Source organism: Balaenoptera borealis, assembly GCF_965194805.1.
Source record: "Balaenoptera borealis genome assembly, chromosome: 18".
Classification (NCBI taxonomy): Eukaryota; Metazoa; Chordata; class Mammalia; order Artiodactyla; family Balaenopteridae; genus Balaenoptera; species Balaenoptera borealis.
This window is the reverse complement of record NC_138877.1, coordinates 5,390,107-5,409,274: the sequence shown is the minus strand read 5'-3', so window position 1 is coordinate 5,409,274 and position 19,168 is coordinate 5,390,107. Positions and strand designations below refer to the sequence as shown.

General features: G+C 45.2%; 1 protein-coding gene across 3 annotated transcripts in view; it reads right to left on the bottom strand.

The window, feature by feature from the left end:
• Positions 1-64: 64 nt before the first annotated feature.
• Positions 65-19,168, bottom strand: part of WASF3 (WASP family member 3) — a 97,852-nt gene continuing 78,748 nt past the window's right edge. The window contains exons 6-10 of one of the 3 annotated variants that reach the window (XM_082365087.1): positions 16,828-16,945; positions 11,397-11,572; positions 7,281-7,544; positions 5,605-5,972; positions 65-3,241 (exon numbers count right to left, since the gene is read on the bottom strand). In XM_082365087.1, the coding sequence (XP_082221213.1) occupies positions 3,084-3,241; positions 5,605-5,972; positions 7,281-7,544; positions 11,397-11,572; positions 16,828-16,945 (1,084 nt within the window). In that variant the 3' untranslated portion in view covers positions 65-3,083. Of the gene's footprint in view, positions 3,242-5,604; positions 5,973-7,280; positions 7,545-8,330; positions 8,498-11,396; positions 11,573-16,827; positions 16,946-19,168 lie in introns of all 3 variants that reach the window. The other 2 variants (XM_082365088.1, XM_082365089.1) reach the window with 2 other exon arrangements.

Here is a 19,168-nt window from a genome sequence, read left to right as displayed (position 1 = left end):
CAACTTCCCCCCACCGCCCTGTCAAAGATTAAACATACAACACTGTTATAAATAAGCAAAAGTGTTTAGGGTTAAAAGTGTAATTTTATTTAGATGTTACTTGTACATCATCTATAGTAAGATATACAAACAGATAAAAATTATTTACTAGGAGGTTTGTTTTTTTAATACCACTTTAAATTCAGTGTACAACAGCATTGGTAATACTGCAAGATGACAGACTCTGGTTTAGAAAACAAAAATTACTTGCTACTGTCGCTGACACACTCCCATGAGTGTTCAGTGGATGAAAGTGTATCATGAATTTCAGCTGCAAATTATTATAGAACTTTCACAACCTAGCCACTTGGTGCTCAGAAAAGATTTCGATAGTCTAAAAATTTACTGAAATGAAAATGCTAATTCTCCAACAGTATACTTCTACTGAAGAAAAACGTAAGTGACCAGATCTTATGGTTTGGGGCCAACAACAGAAAATCAACCACAGCATGGGTGGTTCTGAGGAAGCTTCTCATCCCTCTGCCTGATCTATGACATGAGGAAAAGCTTGTAAGAAATTAAACTAAATACACACGGGGGGAAACGGGACAATTTAAAATAAGCTTACAACATACAACTACTTTAAAATGTAAAATCCATGGATATGAAGGATGCATTTACGTTTTTCTCCATTTGTTTTGTAAATACTTTTTGAAAATGAGAACGGACAATTCAAAATAGTCACTTTTTCCTTTTCATGTACTATCATATTAGAAAAAGTCTGGATTTCATTTTTAGAATAAATCAAATGCGCTGAGAAAAATACTGCAAAAAATAATCTAAACTGGATTTTAGTCCTCTCCCCTTCTTTTAAAGGCTACATAACATATCAGGGCAAAAGCTTTTTCACTAGTCAGAATATCAAGTTGAAAATAACTTGTTGATTAAACTACAGGAAGACAACCGATACTTAACAGGCTCATGAATATTTATGAATAAAGTGCCACTAATTTTATTGTAATAGGATATAAATAGAAGAAATCCTGACATGGATAGTAGCTTTATGCATTCTCTCCATCCTGAGGACAGAAGGGACATAAAAAAAACAAAGAAGCATTACCAAATACAAGTTCTAGAATGACACAGGTGATCCTTATCCAAAGTAAAGCTAAAGACAAAATATTATAAGAAAGACAAAATACGATCAAAATTGGTGAAAGTCCCAAGGAAAATGCCAACACAGTTGGCCTCCGCATTGGGAAAAAAAAAGGAGAGAAATTAAAGAGAGAAACTGAAAAGTTCATTAATAACTACTACTTACAGGCAATAAACGTACGGTGACGAGCTCCAAGACACAGAAACTCAAGAACCACGTGCCCAGACAGCTGGCTTGGGCTGAAAAGACTCAGATAACCTGGCCCGGGCATTGGGAAAGGTAATACAGACCTGAGGCTTTTCAGAGTTCCAACCTAGGTGACTAAAAGCCCGTCAGGCTGGCTTTACAGGATGACCACGACCTTCCACAGGCCACAAGTGTCCCTCGGGGACACAGACGTGATGGGGGGCCAGTGACGTCCTGAGGAAAACTCATTAACAAAACCCGGCAGTCGGGGTCCTGCTGACATTCTACCATCCACCCAAACACCTCTGTCTCAGCTACAGATTCCTGGGTCACAACTGAGAGTCGCTAGGACCCACGGTCCGTTTGACACACGGTACAGAAGAAAGAACTGCTCAGTGGGTAAAGTGTTTCGTACATCTGTGAAGTTATATCTGAGATCAAAGCCTGGGGTGTTTATTCCTTCCAAACAAGCAGTTAGCCTTCACCCAGCATTACAGAATGTAAGCTCTCATTCATGAGTTTCCCAGGGGTTTGCCTTGGGCAGGAAAATCTGCCTGGGCTCACATGTCACCACGTGGGAGGGGACGAGGAAGGGACATGACCTGCTCCAGCGAAGGGGCGACTCTCCTCTGAGGTACCTGGTCCAGCCTCGTGTGCTGACGACCGTGTGGGAAAGGGACCCATGTGCTTCTAGGACAGAGTGAAGGCTCTACTCGTGCTGGGTCCCTAACTGGCCATAGCACCAGGAAAGGTGAAAAGCTGCCCAAGTCTCCTTTCACCTAAACTGAAGCTGTCAGGATTCAGACCAGGTGGGGCGAGGTGCCACCTGGCGCCTTCTCTGCAGCACCGAGGCCTCCACGTGGCCTCACTTGGCACATGGCTCCGGAAGAGAGGTTGTGCAGGGCTCTGCACCCGGGGCCATGCTGGGCTCCGCAGCTCCGGGACCACCCGGGTCCGGACGGGCTGGTACCCGAGCTGCAAGGGCTGCCAAGGGTTCTGCGTGCCATGGCAGATGGCAATGGCCCTGAAGGAAGAAGGGCTGTTCTCCGCTTTCATTACTACTGCGCTGCTGAAACCTCTTACAAAACTCATCAACAAGCACTGACTCCATGGATGCCCACAGGGAATCCTGCCTGAAAAGGGCCAAGTTCACATTTCACAAGAGTGAGCAAAGGAAACGAAATTCTTCAACAGAACATTCCAACTCACAGAGGCTACCAGGCCGAGAAACTGAAAACAGAAACATCTAATTCTCCTACTTGTCCAATCTTTCTCTCTAGAACCAACTTCTTCTTCTGAAACACATTTTAAAAAAAAAAAAGTGGAAACAATATCACTTACTGATGGGAAGACATCAGTCTGACGCACAGTCATTAATCTTGCCAAGACCAGACATCAGGCAGCTTCACAAACACACAGCAAGTCTGCAGGATTTTAATGATCAAGGAGAGTGAACCCAAACTGCACTACATACCCTCATGGCCAAGAGGAAGGAAGCAGAAGGCTGTTTTCAGGACGATGCAATAGTTACAGCTTATTTCCTCGTGTGCAGCACGGTTTGCTATGTTTAGTGGCACTTAAGTATTCCACAGTAAATACTGAAAAACCCAGAATTTTTGGATGTGCAAAAGCAATCTCACGTTATTGATACAAAAGTCGCTAAGCTACGGGATTATAATACCACTATCTGGGTGCTGGGACCACAGAAATCGTCAGCACACTGCCCAGCCCGGTCCCCAGCCCAGTCCCCGGGGCGCCAGCCTCAGTCGGACCAGTCATTCTCGTCCAGCTCCGAGTCGTCATCCGAGTCGCTGTACTCGACGGCGATGCGCCGCGACAGGATGGTGGCCACGTCGTCGCCCACGGGCTCGCGCCTGGCCTCCTGTTCCTGCTGTTCCTGCACCTTCTTCAGCTGGATTCCTGGAGACACGAGACGCGGCTTAGAGTGGAACCCCTCGGCTTACTGCTCCAATCACACAGCAACGGACACAAAAGTCTATCCGACTGTTGTTTTCCCTACTGACACTATAAGAAAAAGCTTGAGAAATCTGAGGGGAGAAGCTTGGGAAATAGAGTCTCATGACCAAGAAAAAAGAAATGTGTAAAGTCATAACGTTCTTTACAGCGATGTGTTGAAATGTAAGAAAGTCAGTTACGATTTCAGTGCACGTGAGCACCGTGAAAGAAAACTCCAGGGCGGCACGGCCCGACCCGGTAGCCACCGGGCACGAGAGGCTGTTTCAAGGTAGATTTATGGTGGCCGGTGGCCCCCATAGTGGACCATGTTCCTGGACAGCCTGGAACCCAAAGTCTTGGGAAACAGAGCCAAGAGCTTCTGGCTAAGCGGGCGAGGTAAGTAAGAAAGCTTAGCTTCAGCAATTACCGTTGAAAATGGGTATGAGAGGGCTTCCCTGGTGGCGCAGTGGTTAAGAATCTGCCTGCCAATGCAGGGGACACGGGTTCGAGCCCTGGTCTGGGAAGATCCCACATGCCGCGGAGCGACTAGGCCCGTGAGCCACAATTACTGAGCCTGCGCGTCTGGAGCCTGTGCTCGGCAACGAGAGGCCGCGATAGCGAGAGGCCCGCGCACCGCGATGAAGAGTGGCCCCCGCTTGCCACAACTAGAGAAGGCCCTCGCATAGAAACGAAGACCCAACACAGCCAAAAATAAATAAATACATAAATAAATTAAAAAAAAAAAAAAGAAAATGGGTATGAGATCACAATCATCTTACTCTCTTACTTTTGTAAGTAACAAAATGGGATATCTAACAATGTAATGTGTTATTTCTTTAACCTTTTCTTTCAGAATAATTTCAGACCTATAAAGTAGCTGTAAGACTAGTAGAAAAACGTTCCCATATAACCTACTCAGATTCCCCAACTGATAACATCTGACCAAATTTATCCCCTATCACTCTCATTTACACACACACACATACTTTTTTTCTGGACCATTTGAGAGTTAAGTGGCATATAATGTCCCTTTGCCCCTAAAATACTTCATGTGTCTTTCCTAAAAAAAAAATTGATCAAAATCAGACTATCAGCAGAGATACAATAGTACCATCTATTCTATGAATTTTATTTAAATTTTGCAAATAGACCTAATATAACAAACGAAAACAGTTTTCCACCAGGTTTGGGATCCGACATGGGATCTCACCTGTTACATTACTTGCCACGTTTCGCTGACCTCCCTTAATCTCTGTGTTCTATGACCTTCGTGTTTCCGTAGGATGTCCCTCCATGTGGGGTCCTCGAGGTTTCCTCTGACAGATCCAGGTTACGGATCCCTCTCATTGGAACAAGGCTCACAGGTGTCAAAAAGCAAAACACCGTCCTACCAGGACCCCAAACGCGTCATCAGTGAGGTATTATGACTCTGGGACTTTTTTCTTGACAAAAATCATCGTGCGTCAGTAACGTCAATGCATACAAGAGCTCCAGGACCCGCAGGAGGGCGGATGCCACACCCAGGCCTGGCCGCGGTGCCTGCACAAGGGGCAGAGGCAGTGCTGTCCCCGTGTCCTGGGAGGGGCGTCGAGGACACGCGGCCAGCCCCTCCCCCAGCCACCTGCAGACCAAAGCCGCCAAACTGCGCCCAGGGGATGCGGCAGCCCTCACTGCACGGGAAGCTCTCGGAAGAGCTCCACATCCTACATCCTGTCGGACCCTCAGCCCATGTGGGCCGGGACCTGGGGTTAAGAGTAAATGATGTGGAACAGACGTTTAACGCGGGTTCTGACCGGGAGGGGCACACGGGGGAGGAGCTGGGCTCCTCCGCCCTGATCTGACCAGAGACGCTCCACGTCTTAAGGTTTCATGTCCTGGGGTTTGGTGTAGGACCTTCACCTGACAAGGGTTTTGCTACTTAAATAAATGTTGAAAATCTACTGGCTTAGCACATCAAACTAAAAATATGAAAAGGCTAAGTAAGATACATCCTAGATTTCTAAAAAAACTCAGTCACTGACATGAGCTCATTTTCTTTCATTTACACTTTGGCCCTTAGAGTAGAACGCAGAGAAAAAAGATCCAATTAATTAATGATCATTGTTATTATCTGTTTCTGCTCAAGTAAAGCTTTCCTGAATTCTGTGCTTTATCACTGAGCTTACTTTGCACTGAAAAAAAAATGTATCCACTATTAAGAAAAAAGAAAACCAAACAAGGCTCCTTCAACCCTCTTCCACCGGCCCTCTGGGGCAGAGGGGGTCGCCGGAAGCAGACGAGGCTGCAGCTGCCGGGACAGGGGGCAGCGTCCCGGGACGCGCACTCACCCATCCGAATGGCAGCGAGGAGGTCGCTCCGGGCGTCGCTCACGGGCGGCTGCGCAGCCTCCGGCCTCTTGGCCTCGGCTCCCGGCGGGCCGTGCATCGGGGAGGAGGAGAGCGAGGAGCCGGCACCTGGAGGGCCCGGCGGCGGCGGCGGGGGGCCCGGGGGGGGCGGGGCCGTGACCACCAGCCCACCGGAGGGAGGGTGGGGCGGACCCGCGTAGGAGGGGCCGGCGGACGCCGGGAAGGGGGGCTGCGTGGGCATCTGGAGGGGGCTGACGAAGGCAGTCTGTGCGGAAGGGATCATGGGCGGGGGCGGCGGCGGCGGGGGTCCTGAGGGGTTGTAATACTCCATGATCTGTGCCGGGAGCATCCTGGCGGAGACACGAAACAAGAGTCACCAGTGGGCAACCCAGGGTCCCGTCCTCGGAGGTTCTCACACGCCTCGGAGAGAGGCCTCCCCAGACAAGACGCACACTGGCCGCTGAATTTACAACACCGCAGGGCACGAACATCCACGCTTCGGATCACAGGTCCGCATAAACCCCTAGGTCGGAATTCACGATCGTCTACGGATGTGCACCAGAAAGTTAACCACTGAAACAGTAACTTTCTGTGGGACACTGGAATGGCTGACTGCAGAGCTAAGAAGGCAGCACAAATGCATCCTTTGCACGAGACATCTCAGAAGTGGCGGCTTGAAAACCCACCTTACAAGGGTTCTGTGGCCAACCAGATTGGAAAATTCTGTATTTTATATCGCGTCTCCACGGAAATTCCCCAAGCCCATGAGGCCCATCAGAATTTCCAAAGCTTTGAAAACCCCTCCAGCCAAGAAATCTGCTGAGTTCTATTTAGCCAAGAGCTTTCCAAACCACCTGGACCGCAAACCCTCTCTGCCTGATACTTGGTAAGAGCCACAGAACACACTCTGGGGATCCTGACTTAAAGAGAACCAACCACAGGGAGAAAACCTCGGGGAGCTGAGGGACATACATTCAGAATGCGACCCACGCTGCTCTGGAGTGAAGAAAAACACTTGATGGAAACACATCTTCAACTTGCCTGAGCGCTGACTTGGAGGGGCTAACTCTTTAAAGACTGAGGTTGTGCGAAAACTACAGCCTATCAAAACACAGGCGGGGGCTTCAATTAACAAACGCTAAACAGGAGGGTCTTTGTTTAGGAGGTGTTCGAATTTTTCCCAAACGACAGAAAACAAGAGGACCTGGTGGCAGAAGAGTATTTGGGCACCAAGAGGTCCGGGTTACATGTACAAGTGTAACAAATGCCACACTGTATAGTTTTCTCCTTTGAGATACGAGTTCTCTGCGGTTTGCCCGGCACATACAGAGAAACACTGGAGCACCTGAGACAGGTTCACAAAACTGGCAGCTCACCCTCTGTCAAGGCCTTGGCTCAGTCATTCAGACATAAAGGGAACGTGTGTTCACGAATACACACACCAACCTGAGGTTTATCTGTAATAAAAAGGGGGAGCAGCATGACACTGCATTTTTTCACACAGGATTTCTCACGACTGACAGTATCCGTATCTGGTCATTTCTTGGCTGCATCCTGGCCTCCACAGTGTGATTATTCAGTGAAAATTCTCCCACCACGCACAGCAAGACCCCAGTGCAATGGCAAGCCACGGTCAGAGCCCGGGAGTGGGGAATTACCCGTAGTCGGCGGGAGCCAAGGGCGCGGGGGCCTGCGACGCCTCTGCGGCCTGCGGCGGGGGCGGAGGCGGCTTCTGGGGCCGGTTCAGGGCCAGGTGCCTGGCCGAGGCCGACGGGGGCCGGTACTCGTGCTCGGGGGCCTGGGCTGCCGGCCCGCGTGGCGGTGCGTCACCGGCTCCGTGGGAAGGCGTCCCGGGCTGCGGGTGCAGAGAATGGTTGGGGGTGGCGGGATACGAGTAATCCGTGACGTCCGATGCGTGGGACCTGACGGCCAGAACCGGGGGTGGGAGAAAGCGACGTAAGTGAAAACGATTTCCCCTCCAGGCATCAGCATGTATTTGAATAACAACACGGCCAAGGCACAGAAATCACACGCTTATTCCCTTTCCCATCAACTAGGTCTAGGCCCACAAGCGACAATGTAATCACGACTTTAGCGGCAAGCGCCAGGGTTACGTGGATTCAGAGCTGCAGCTGTGAAGTGAGTGCATCAGACGAACGGGCAAGCGGCAGACAGCAGAGCCCCCTTCCTCAACATCGCAGCTGACTTTTCTAAGACGGGGGGGCTCCAGGACACACTCTGCTTAACGTGAAAATGGCATCGGAGACCTAAGATTTCAGTGCAATGAAGCTGACAGCATATGACGAGACCTTATCAAATGGCAGACGAACCGGATACATATTAACAGTAAGAACAGAAAAAGAAATCAAGGATGCAATACGGTGAGTCGCAGTTCTCTTAAACAGAAGAAACATGTTTAGCCAAAAAAGAGAGGAGGAGTGCGGTGCCATGCGCTGAGGCCCTCTCGCTGTCTCTGAACGCACGGGTGGGAGGGAAACTCTGAAAGGAATGCACGTCCCGTTTTAGTCAGCAGGGTTCGGAAGGATGCTGGTACCCGGCCGCTGGGGGAGGGGAGGGCTCGGCAACGTCACAGGGTGTTAGTCACCCGGGTTACGGGACGCGTGGTCAGTACAGGGGGCACATCCTCTCGTGACGCCGAAGCAGGGGGCTGCTGAGGCTGCGATCTGAGAACAAGCGGAGCGACAAACCCTCTGGGCGTCCTGTCGTCTCCCGAGCTCCCTGCCTGCTGCAGTTTCCTGGCGTCACTCATAAACTCAATGCCCATCTTCCTTCTCTCCCACTCTTCTCTTCTCGTTCTTACTTTTCTCACACTTATTTGCTGGTTTCTGTTAGGATTCAGCTTGTGTCTCTCTCTCTGAAGGAAAGAGGCAAACACACATTGGGTCTTTGGAATTCAGACAGTAGTGTCCCTGGAGTATCACACCACACAGAAAAGATCTTTAAATGGCAAAAGATGGCTGGCTTTTTTCTTTTTCCTTCCCTAATTGCAATATAATAACAACTCGTAACTCACTTTCTTCTCCCCTAAGTGCACTATAAATTCTAGATTACGGTGCGCGTATGACTGTCTTTTGAACTATGGCAACTGCTGGTCAGAGAGTTAAAAATATTTTTAACGGGGGAAGACTCTGACCTGTATTTAGATTTATCTTATTTTAAAAACGTAAATACCTAAAACTCTGGAGTCCTTGATGATGGGTGCTTGGCTCTGTCGGGGGGGCTACGTCATAGACTGGGCATAACTTTCTAATGGAAACAGACTTATCTACAAAACATGGAGTGCTTCTGATGGGATTAGAAGCCAGGAACTGGGAACATTCTGGCACAATTTGGAAAGCTGTCCTGTCAAGTAGCTTGGTGATAAAGGGCCGAAAGGAGGCAATACAAAGGGCATAATCGGATGGAGGAAAGGAACGGGCAGTGAATGTCCGACATCAAGAATTACAGCAGGAGAGCGGGGAGGGCAGGGCTCTGATGAAGGGTGGGTGGGAGACGGGACCGGTCACTCGAGAGGTCACTGCCCAAGTACAGGGGACACTGGTGGGCTGGAGGAGAGGTGAGGAGGTGGGTGACCTCTGAGAGACAAGGAACCCCACAGGAAGGCAGAAATCAGCCACAGAAGACACGGCACTAGTGTGGGCACGAGCGGATGGTCCTGAAGCTGCATGAGCATCAGGAATTATCTGTTACGGGAAAGAGAACTTGGAGGAGTGAAGACAAGATGGCAATGGGAAGAAGTAGGTGTAAGCAGTGGAGACCCAGTGGGAGAATCAAACGAATCCCTCAGGGCTCTGTGGGTGGGAGGGTGGGCAGAGTCAGGCGTCTGCAACACCCAGGACAGGAGGAGGAAAGGGGGGAGGACAGTGGGCAAGGAGGCATCCTGCTTCCGGATCGCTGGGGAGAGCAGTGGGCAGGCACTGCATCAAGTCTCATCCTAAATGTACGCTTAGAATCAAATCATTCCTGACCATCTACAAAGAGAGTAAAAACTTATCATTAGTTTATGTGATCAGCTTAAAATATATAAGTTATATGAACAACTTATACACATACCATGATACTTGATACTCAAATTTCCCTCAGTTATCCTGAATACATCCGTTAAAAACCATGTTTCTAAGTAATACTTAAAACATGAATACAAGAAGTAAAAAAAATCAAAAGATAGAAAACACAGAGCAGGATTTCACTTTTGTAAAAGAAAAATATACACATTTACAGAAAAAAGACCAAAGAAAGAAATACACTAAAATGCAAAAAAAGTGGTTTCTCTGGATAACAGGATTATGAATACTTTAATTTTTTCTATAATTTCCAAGTATAAAAAGTTTATCTTATTTTATAATAAGAAAAATAGTGATACACTTTAGTCAAATAAAAAATAAAAATTTCCAAAATAATTTAAGGGATATCATCCATCAATTGTACACCCAGTATGGCACAATCTAATCTCAGATTCTAGAATAAATATCAATTATTCAACTGAGGGATTAAAAAAAGTCATTTTCCATCTACCTACTGAAATGAAAGAGAATATATGGAGAATTACAAAGTATATGTTTTGCATGAGTAAACAGTCACAGCTAAGTTAGCTGGAAAAAAACAAAAACCAAATGGACCTCCTGGGAGCTATCAAGTTAAAGCACTTCTCCCCACCCAAAGAACTATGAGCCGAAGTGTATCGTCATTCTTACTTTCCACAGAAATAAACTGACATAAAGATTAAAACTTGAGGCCAGAGCTCAGTTAAAGCTCCAATAATTCTCTAATAGCTAACCGATCACAGGTTGTACAGAAAAATGGCCTAGACCTGCCTCATAGACAATGACTGACAGCCCTTGTGGGGTAGGAGTATTTATGGGGGCTGTAATCACCAAATATTAAAAGCATCTTCCGTCTGTCAGTCTGTGCTAAACACTGAGGTTAATAAAGATAAACATAAAAAAACCCACAAAAAAACCCAGATCTAACGCAAGGTCCAGGTTGTTGCTGTTTGTGAAACCTCCTTGAATCACGTAAGAATTCTCTATTCACATTTTTAAACACTGATGGAAGACTCCAACTTTACAGAAGCAGAAATAGGAAATTAACCGTAAGTTACAATTGACTGGTCAGTTCTTCTCGTTCAGTGAAGCCCTTTTGGGATAAATGCTGCTTACTGACCACATCTTTCACATCTGCAAGAGAGATTTTTACTTAATTGCCAACAGATTTTTAAAATAAACTTCAACAGAATTCTCCTCCTGCAATTAGAATACATAAGATTAGCGAACTGAAGAAAAAAAATCTTTGTTCATCACTTTTAGAAAAGGTTATCAAAAAGAACAAGTTATTCCTTGATCACATCAGCTACCACCTACCAATCGTTTCATATACCAAGTGGCAAAGGAAAGGCAACATTCTAAGCAAAAGAGGCAGAGAGAGAACTAAATGATTATTAAAATTAAAATGTCAGTCATAGGCAGTTACTATGCCCAAATTCAGAATCAATGTTAAAACAGTACATCTAGGTTAATGGAATGATCAAGTTAAGTCAGAGAGACAGAAAATCACACAAAGCAACCCAACGTCATAGAAAACTGCTTTAAACTATTATTTCGAAGTCAAAACATATATACCGTTCATTTTTAAGGGAAGTACGGAAACACACTGTGGGCCACGGAAACACAATGCTACCGTGCATTTCCATTTACAGGGAAGCCAAGCCCTGCTTGCACACACACATGCACACAAACACGCACACGCACACACACCTAGTGTCTGGGGACAGGGATCCCTCGGAAGACGCTCCGTGGTGTACGCTCTGCGACAACCTGGTGTCGGGTCTAAGCTCTTTGTCATACGCCATCATATTCCACTCCTGGCGCCTGTTTCTGGCTTTTCTAACCTTTTTCACCTCTCGGGTTGTGCCATCTATACGCTTTTGCTCCTGACGTCCAGGAAGGAAGGCAAGCATGACGAGACAGAGGGAAGGAAAAGAGTAGGTTAGTGCAGTTGCCCCGGCAGCCACGAGCCTGGGGTGCAGACAAGGCAGGCCCGCTTCCATCACTCCCGGGTCAAGAACGTTCTAACACGCTTACCCAACTCAGACCCAACCAAAATAACAGATACCTAACGATTTAACATCGACACATAAAAGTTATTGTGCTGCAACTTCAAGAGTCGCTTACCGTCATTTTTGGTCAAGAATTCTCACTTCACTAGGATTTAGCTTGTTTTCAATGTACGACACCTTTTAGATCTCTATTATACACATGAAATACCTGCCCGCACCAGACAGAGAAATCGTTTCCCACCCCTACACCATTCTGACTTGTTAACGTGCAATCATCTTTCAAAACATAATTTTAAATGCTCCATTTCAGTTTGAAAAGGTTATTCCAGAATATTTAAGCGAACCCTGCAACTAGCTTAACAAAAACAAAAACAAGATAAGAACTTACCTTCCCTCCCGTACAAAGAATCATTCCTGCTCCAGCCCTACTTTGCCAGAAAAAATGTCTTCAATAAATAACTTGGGTCCTACGCAGGTGCTTCTTTAAAGGTGAGGACAGTTACTTCTACGTGTGTTTATGTCCTTCCTGCTTCCCCCGTGAGATCTGCTGATCTTTAGGGAGGTGAGCTATGCGCCTTTAAGTCCTACGCTCCCCTCACGGCACCTCCACACATGGCTCTAGAGGGTCCACGTTCAGTAAGCGCGGACTGAATGATCAAATCCAGGTGAGCGACGGTGCTCACTACGTCCCAGCACCTGCCAGGCCCAGACGATACAAACGGCAAACAAAAAAAAAGACAAGGATCTGCCCTCATGGAGCTTGCGGTCCAGGGGGGAAGCCCACAAAGTCACACATGTAAATGTGCAATTATGAAATGTGCAACAACATGAATGTATTACACAGAGAATGCTGTCCGGTCTGGAAGTCAGGGAGTGTGCCCGAGAGGCTGGGACAAGCTCTGCAGGGTGAGGAGGCCTGAGTCCTGCAGAGGAGGGGGCCAGACGCACGCAAGAGGCAATGGGACAGCATCTCGTCAGGAGAAGCGACAGAAGGTGAGTGTGCATTTGGGCGAACAGTGGGTAAGACCTTGAAGGCTGTGTAGAAATGTTGTTCTTTATCCAAGAGCAACGGGAAACCATGAACACTGAGAGGGGAGGGGCTGGCACGTGGAGGAGCACGGGGAGAGGAGCCCCTGTGCCGGGGACAGAGTCCACGGGGAAAGGCAGGGACGCCGGACAGAAAGCTGCTCAGGTGTCCAGGATGAGAGGAGGCCCGTGGGGGATACGGGGAACTGTCAGCCCAGGTATCCAGGAGGCTCAAGCGCTGGGCTGGCAGACGATGTGAACGTGAAATTCACAGAACACATGCCAAGTGTTAATAAAGACACGGAAAGATGTGTAATTCGTACTAGATTTTTTTGGGGGGTGGGGAAGCTCATCAAAAAATAATAATAGTTCATCAACAGATGAATGGATAAAGAAGATGCGGTACATATAGACAATGGAATACTACTCAGCCATAAAAAAGAACAAAATAATGCCGTTTGCAGCAACGTGGATGGACTTGGAGGGCATCACGCTCAGTGAAGTAAGTCAGACGGAGAAAGACAAGTACTGTATGACACACTCATATGTGGAATCTAAAAACTACAACAAACTAATGAATATAACAAAAAAGGAGCAGACTCACAGATACAGAGAACAAACTAGTGGTTACCAGTGGTGGGGGGCACGTAGGGATGGGGGAGGGGGAGGTGCAAACTAGTGGGTGTAGGGCAGGCTCAAGGATGTAGTGTACAACATGGGGAATAGAGCCAATATTTTGTAATAACTGTAAATGGAAAATAACCTTTAAAAACTGTAAAAAAAAAAAAAGTTTTAATTTTTAAATAAATGAAGAAAATGCCAAATAATAATAATCATCTTCAGGACTGGAGGAGGCCTGTTAGGAGTATAAACTGGTTCAGTCCTTAAAGGGTCAGGAGCAACAGGATGGTATCTTTCAAATTTTCAAGTTCACACTGCACTTCTGGGAATTTACTCTGACGAAATATGTGCGCATGAGTACAGGTACCCTCTACGGTGCTGTAACAGCAACAATTTAGAAGCAACCTAAATATTCATTAATTCGGTAATGGGGAAATAGTTTATGAAGCATCCACACTTTGGAATATGACACAACAATTAAAAAGAATGAAGTACATCTTTATTACGTCACTGTATGTATATGTCTGTGTGTGTGTGTATACAGGTCAATTCTAGGAATAAAAAATACTCTGTGAAATGTGTACACATGTATTTATGAATGCCCTACAAGGTCGAAAAGTATGCACATCTGTTACCAGAGGGTGGTTATGCCTGGGCAAGGGAGAAACTCACCCCCAAATTTTCTAAACGAATGTGTTTACTTCAGGGTAGGTGGGGCATTTTACCACTGGCACGTGTTGTCTGGATACTTTTAAAACCAAGAGAGAAAAAAGAAGGGAGGCCTCAATGGATTCCAATATGCATCTCACTCGAGCGTCACTGTATTACACTAATTAATAACTATCACCCTTACTTTTAAGAGATGTATGCTGACATATTTAGGGATAAGTGTTATATCTGCCACTTTCTTTACAATGGTTTAGCCTCCAATCTACCCGTCAACACGCACCCGACACACACACACACACACACACACACACACCCCAGCTATAATAAAACGTTAACCATGATGCATCTGTATCTCAACTACACTGCCTACGTTAAAATCCTGAGACTACTGCAAGCTGTTTGCTGCCCCAGGATGATCTTAGCTGCTCCTATCAATACCGGAGAGCCCCCCCGCCTGCCCAGCACGCCTCCGGCATGCCCTCTCACGTACGTGCACACACAGTCGCACACACACTCACTCTGTTCAGCTAACTTCTGCTATCTGTCCTCGCATCTCAGCGAGCAACACCGAGAGGCCTTCCTCAGCTCAGCACCTCACCTTCTGTACTGCCGCCCCACCTGCCGCTGCCGCCTCCCCCAAGGCTTCTCCCTCCCAGCACTGTAACTACGGCCTCACAACGACATAATTATTTGCATAACTTTAAGAAAATGTTTTTCGACCACCAAACTAAGGAAATTTAATGTTCAGAAACAATGGATGTCTTATCCCCAAATTTTCTAAACTAATTCTTCCTTCAGATAGAATTGTCTGTTCCAAAGTGAAAGTGACTTTTGGGTTTCTAAAATCCTGGGAAATTGAGGATATCTTGCCTCATTTTCTGTTCCTATATAAAGCAGATTTGTATTAAAATTTTCAAATTTCTATCCCTCTTTATGAGTTCCAAAGGACGGCATGATTATCTAATGGTTGTTTCCCCCGCTATTTTGTCATCTCCATGAAGGTGATAATCCTTTCTTTTGCATCACAGCATTTACAAACCATTCAAAAAAGAACCATTACCTAAACGAATGAATAAGAAATTCTCATCAGAATTTTATGTCTTTGAGGAATACGGAATGAGACAAAACTGCCAAGGAAATGACAAATAATTCTGAAGACACAGTAACCACACATAGGAGATTAAAGAACAGTGGCAAAAAAGTTAAATATTTTTGTCAAAAGTATCACTGATGCTTCTAGGAAATCCTAGGAGGCCATTTTAAAGCAGGCGATTTTTAAAGGAGAGTGCTCTTAAAAGTACTTGGGGGTTTGCCCTGTTACCAAAGAAAAGTTCGGGGATTCAAACCAACAGGCCTTTAAATCTCTGTTCCTTTTCCTTTGGAGAGATTAGTATCTTCCTTTTCTTCACCTGAACACTTTGCAGCTTCTTTGCTTGAATATTTCTCCACTTGAATACCCAGCAACTCTTCGAAGATTTCCCATTAAATCTCCCCAACCCATCAGCACGAGAAGAGCACACAGATAACCAAGTCTGTGGAATTCTCTCCCAGAATTCGTGGTAACCTCTCACACTTGCAGTCTGCAACCTATTTCCATGTTCCCTTTCCTAAATCCTGTTTTCAAATCTCAAGTTCTCTTCCATCTCGAACTGTCACTCCTACTGGGCCAATACACCTACTAGATGTCTCAGAACCTTCAGGCAGCCAGCCCACAAAATGCTAAGCTCTTAATTCACACACCCTAATATTTGTCAAACAAAGCAGGTGGTCATTTTTTAAAACACAGCTCACATATAAAAGGCTTGGCAGGGGCTTCCCTGGTGGCGCAGTGGTTGAGAATCTGCCTGCCAATGCAGGGGACACGGGTTTGGGCCCTGGTCTGGGAGGATCCCACATGCCGCGGAGCAACTGGGCCCGTGAGCCACAACTACTGAGCCTGTGCGTCTGGAGCCTGTGCTCCGCAGCAAGAGAGGCCGCGACAGTGAGAGGCCCGCGCACCGCGATGAAGAGTGGCCCCCGCTTGCCGCAACTAGAGAAAGCCCTTGCACAGAAACGAAGACCCAACACAGCCAAAAATAAAATAAATTAATTAATTAATAATAATAAAAATAAAGGAATTCCTTAAAAAAAAAAAGGCTTGGCAAATATCTGCCTTTGGAGAGTCAACTCTGATTTTCAATGGTTTAAGTCTAATTTCTGGGCCCCAAAGGGATAATTTTCAACACAGAAGTTCCTTAATCTGAGAGTGGGTTTGTCCTCCCAAGAGCGTTTGCAGTACAGATGTCTCTCAACCTTCCAACTTGCAATTCTCCTGCCTACGACCACCCCACCAAAGGGAATCACATTTTTAGTAAATACTACCCTCCTCCAAATGACAGATCACACACGCTTTTCAATCCAATATGAACCTCTCACCACGGTCTTAATTACAGTTAGGTGACAACCCAACAATTAATAACGTTAAAAAGACCAAAGCAGAAAATTCTAACTGATATGGAATGTTGGCTGCTTTACGAAATTTGAAGAGCAAAAGTTATAAACCACAGTTATGAACAAAACTGAAATATCAGCCACTGTATTTATTAAAGCAAAGCAAGTATTAGAGAACAAATCAACAGTATTTATTGAAAACAGTATTACTGTGTTAGACTGAATGGTATCTTCATGTGACAAATGCAACCTCTGAAAAAACTTCAGCACGAAATTCAACATCTCAACCATTTAAAGAATTTACTGATTTTAAACTTCTAATTTCTAAGGGAGAATCCCATTTACACATTTATATGCACGTTTCCCATACTAGCATTATTTACCTTTTGACGTCTTTTCTCTTTCCTTTTGTCTTCTGTGTCCTGTAGCATTTTTTCTTTCCAGAGGTCAAAGAAATAGGAAGGATCAGTATAGAACTTCAGGCCATCCTTTTTATCATCTCTATAAACGAACATATTACAAGTCGGGGGGGAGAAAAGGTCGTTAGATAGTTTCATATGGGGTAAACATTAATGTTAATTCTAACTCATGAGATGATAACATCTACGTGAGGAATTTGAACTGTCCTTACACACTGTTAAGTCTCCCAATTTTCCTTATTTGGAAAAATGTGTGAACATGCAAGAACAGCACTTTTTTCTAGAATAATGAAGTAAAAACTACTCTTGCAAATTTAGATTTCAGTATAGCAAAGTGTTGCCCCAAATCACAATATGGCTCATAAACAGCAATATTTAGTTCCACAGTTATTTCAAGGTATGTTTTGTTTATTCCAATGGGGGCTACACACAGAGATGGATGGATTCTTAGTATATATATACATTCACTTCTACTCTGGAGCGACAATGTTATTAGGATAAAAATTAGCAAGTACTCTGTCCTTTTTTCTTAATCAGGTTTGCCCAATGTCTATAATTCAATTAGGAAAGAAGCAAAAGGTTCATGGTGTATAAATGTAACTAGGATAAAAAGTGATGACCTAGATATTTTTTTAAATGGAAGTAACCCCGCAAAGAAAATTCACTTGTAGCCATTTCATTCTCAAGAACTGCTACAATTACTATATTCTAAAGAATACTTCAAGTCTTTTTTTCTTTTTTAATTTATTTATTTTACTTATTTATTTGGGCTGCATTGGGTCTTCCTTGCTGTACACGGGCTTCTCACTGAGGTAGCTTCTCTTTGTTGCAGAGCACCGGCTCTAGGCACACGGGCTTCAGTAGTTGTGGCACGCAGACTCAGTTGCTCCACAGCATGTGGGATCTTCCCGGACCAGGGCTCGAACCCGTGTCCCCTGCATTGGCAGGTGGATTCTTAACCACTGTGCCACCACGGAAGCCCCAAGTCTTTATATGTTATTCATTTATCATAAAGCCAATAAAAATGCAGCCAATATGAATCCAAAGTTGTAATATAAATCAATAGATAACAAAGCTCAAAATAATCATGATAAGAAGTGAACACTCTATTTATTCTACTAATGCTTTTACAAAGTATCTGGCCTGTATATTACCTTCAAGAGGAGGCAAAACAGTTACATTTAAAATTAGCATGTCAGGGACTCCCCTGGTGGCACAGTGGTTGGGAATCCGCCTGCCAATGCAGGGACACAGGTTTGATCCCTGGTCTGGGAGGATCCCACATGCCGCGGAGCAACTGAGCCCGTGCGCCACAACCACTGAGCCTGCGCTCTAGAGCCCGCAAGCCACAACCACTGAGCCCGCGTGCTGCAACTACTGAAGCCCGCGTGCCTAGAGCCTGTGCTCCGCAACAAGAGAAGCCACCGCAACGAGAAGCCCGCGCACCGCAATGAAGAGCAGCCCCTGCTCGCCACAACAAAGACCCAATGCAGCCAAAAATAAATAAAAATAAGTAAATTTATTTAAAAAATTAGCATTTGTATTAGTCATTTAAGGCATACAGAGAAAGAAAAAAAATCAGAGAAATGAGTATAGAAAAGAGTTTGTGGCCACACAGTCAAAGAAAGAGACATGAATTACTCAACGGAACCTGGTCTTGAAGTTCCTGCTATGCCATGTTCCGTAAGCTCAGCATCAAATAAAGAGACCCAGGCTTTCACGAGGGTCATCTGGTAGCTCTGTCTTAAAGTCGCTAACAAATCAACACAATTCACTCTGTACTTTAAACTTTAATTACTTAAAATCCTTTCTTTTCCAAATTTCCTAAGTGAGAAGCAACCTGCACTATTGAGATTTTATTAATAACATTATTGTGAAAAATATAAATTATTTCCCTAAGATACTAGGCCTTCAGTATAGTTGAAGACAGAAAAACTGAGCAGGAACTTGCTGCAATTTTAAGATGCATAAAATGCCCCTTCTTTTTTTCAAAAATGGAGCTAATACTTTGATGAGGAGCTAATACTTAATGGAATAAATATGTTTAATAATTTAAGCAAATGTTAACCTTGACATCAGAATATAAGCAGAAATGTCCTATGTTTATCGCAACTAAACATTTGATTTTTCAGTCACGTTTTACATCTCATATTTAAGACTGTGTTGTGACTGTGTCATATTTAAGTCCAAATGCAAAAGTTTATGGGTTTTCTTACCCCAAACATTTCTGTATTAATAAAAAGTAGATTTGAGCTGGCACTACTATTCTTAAACACTATTAAAAAGTCAAAGACATTTTTCTTTT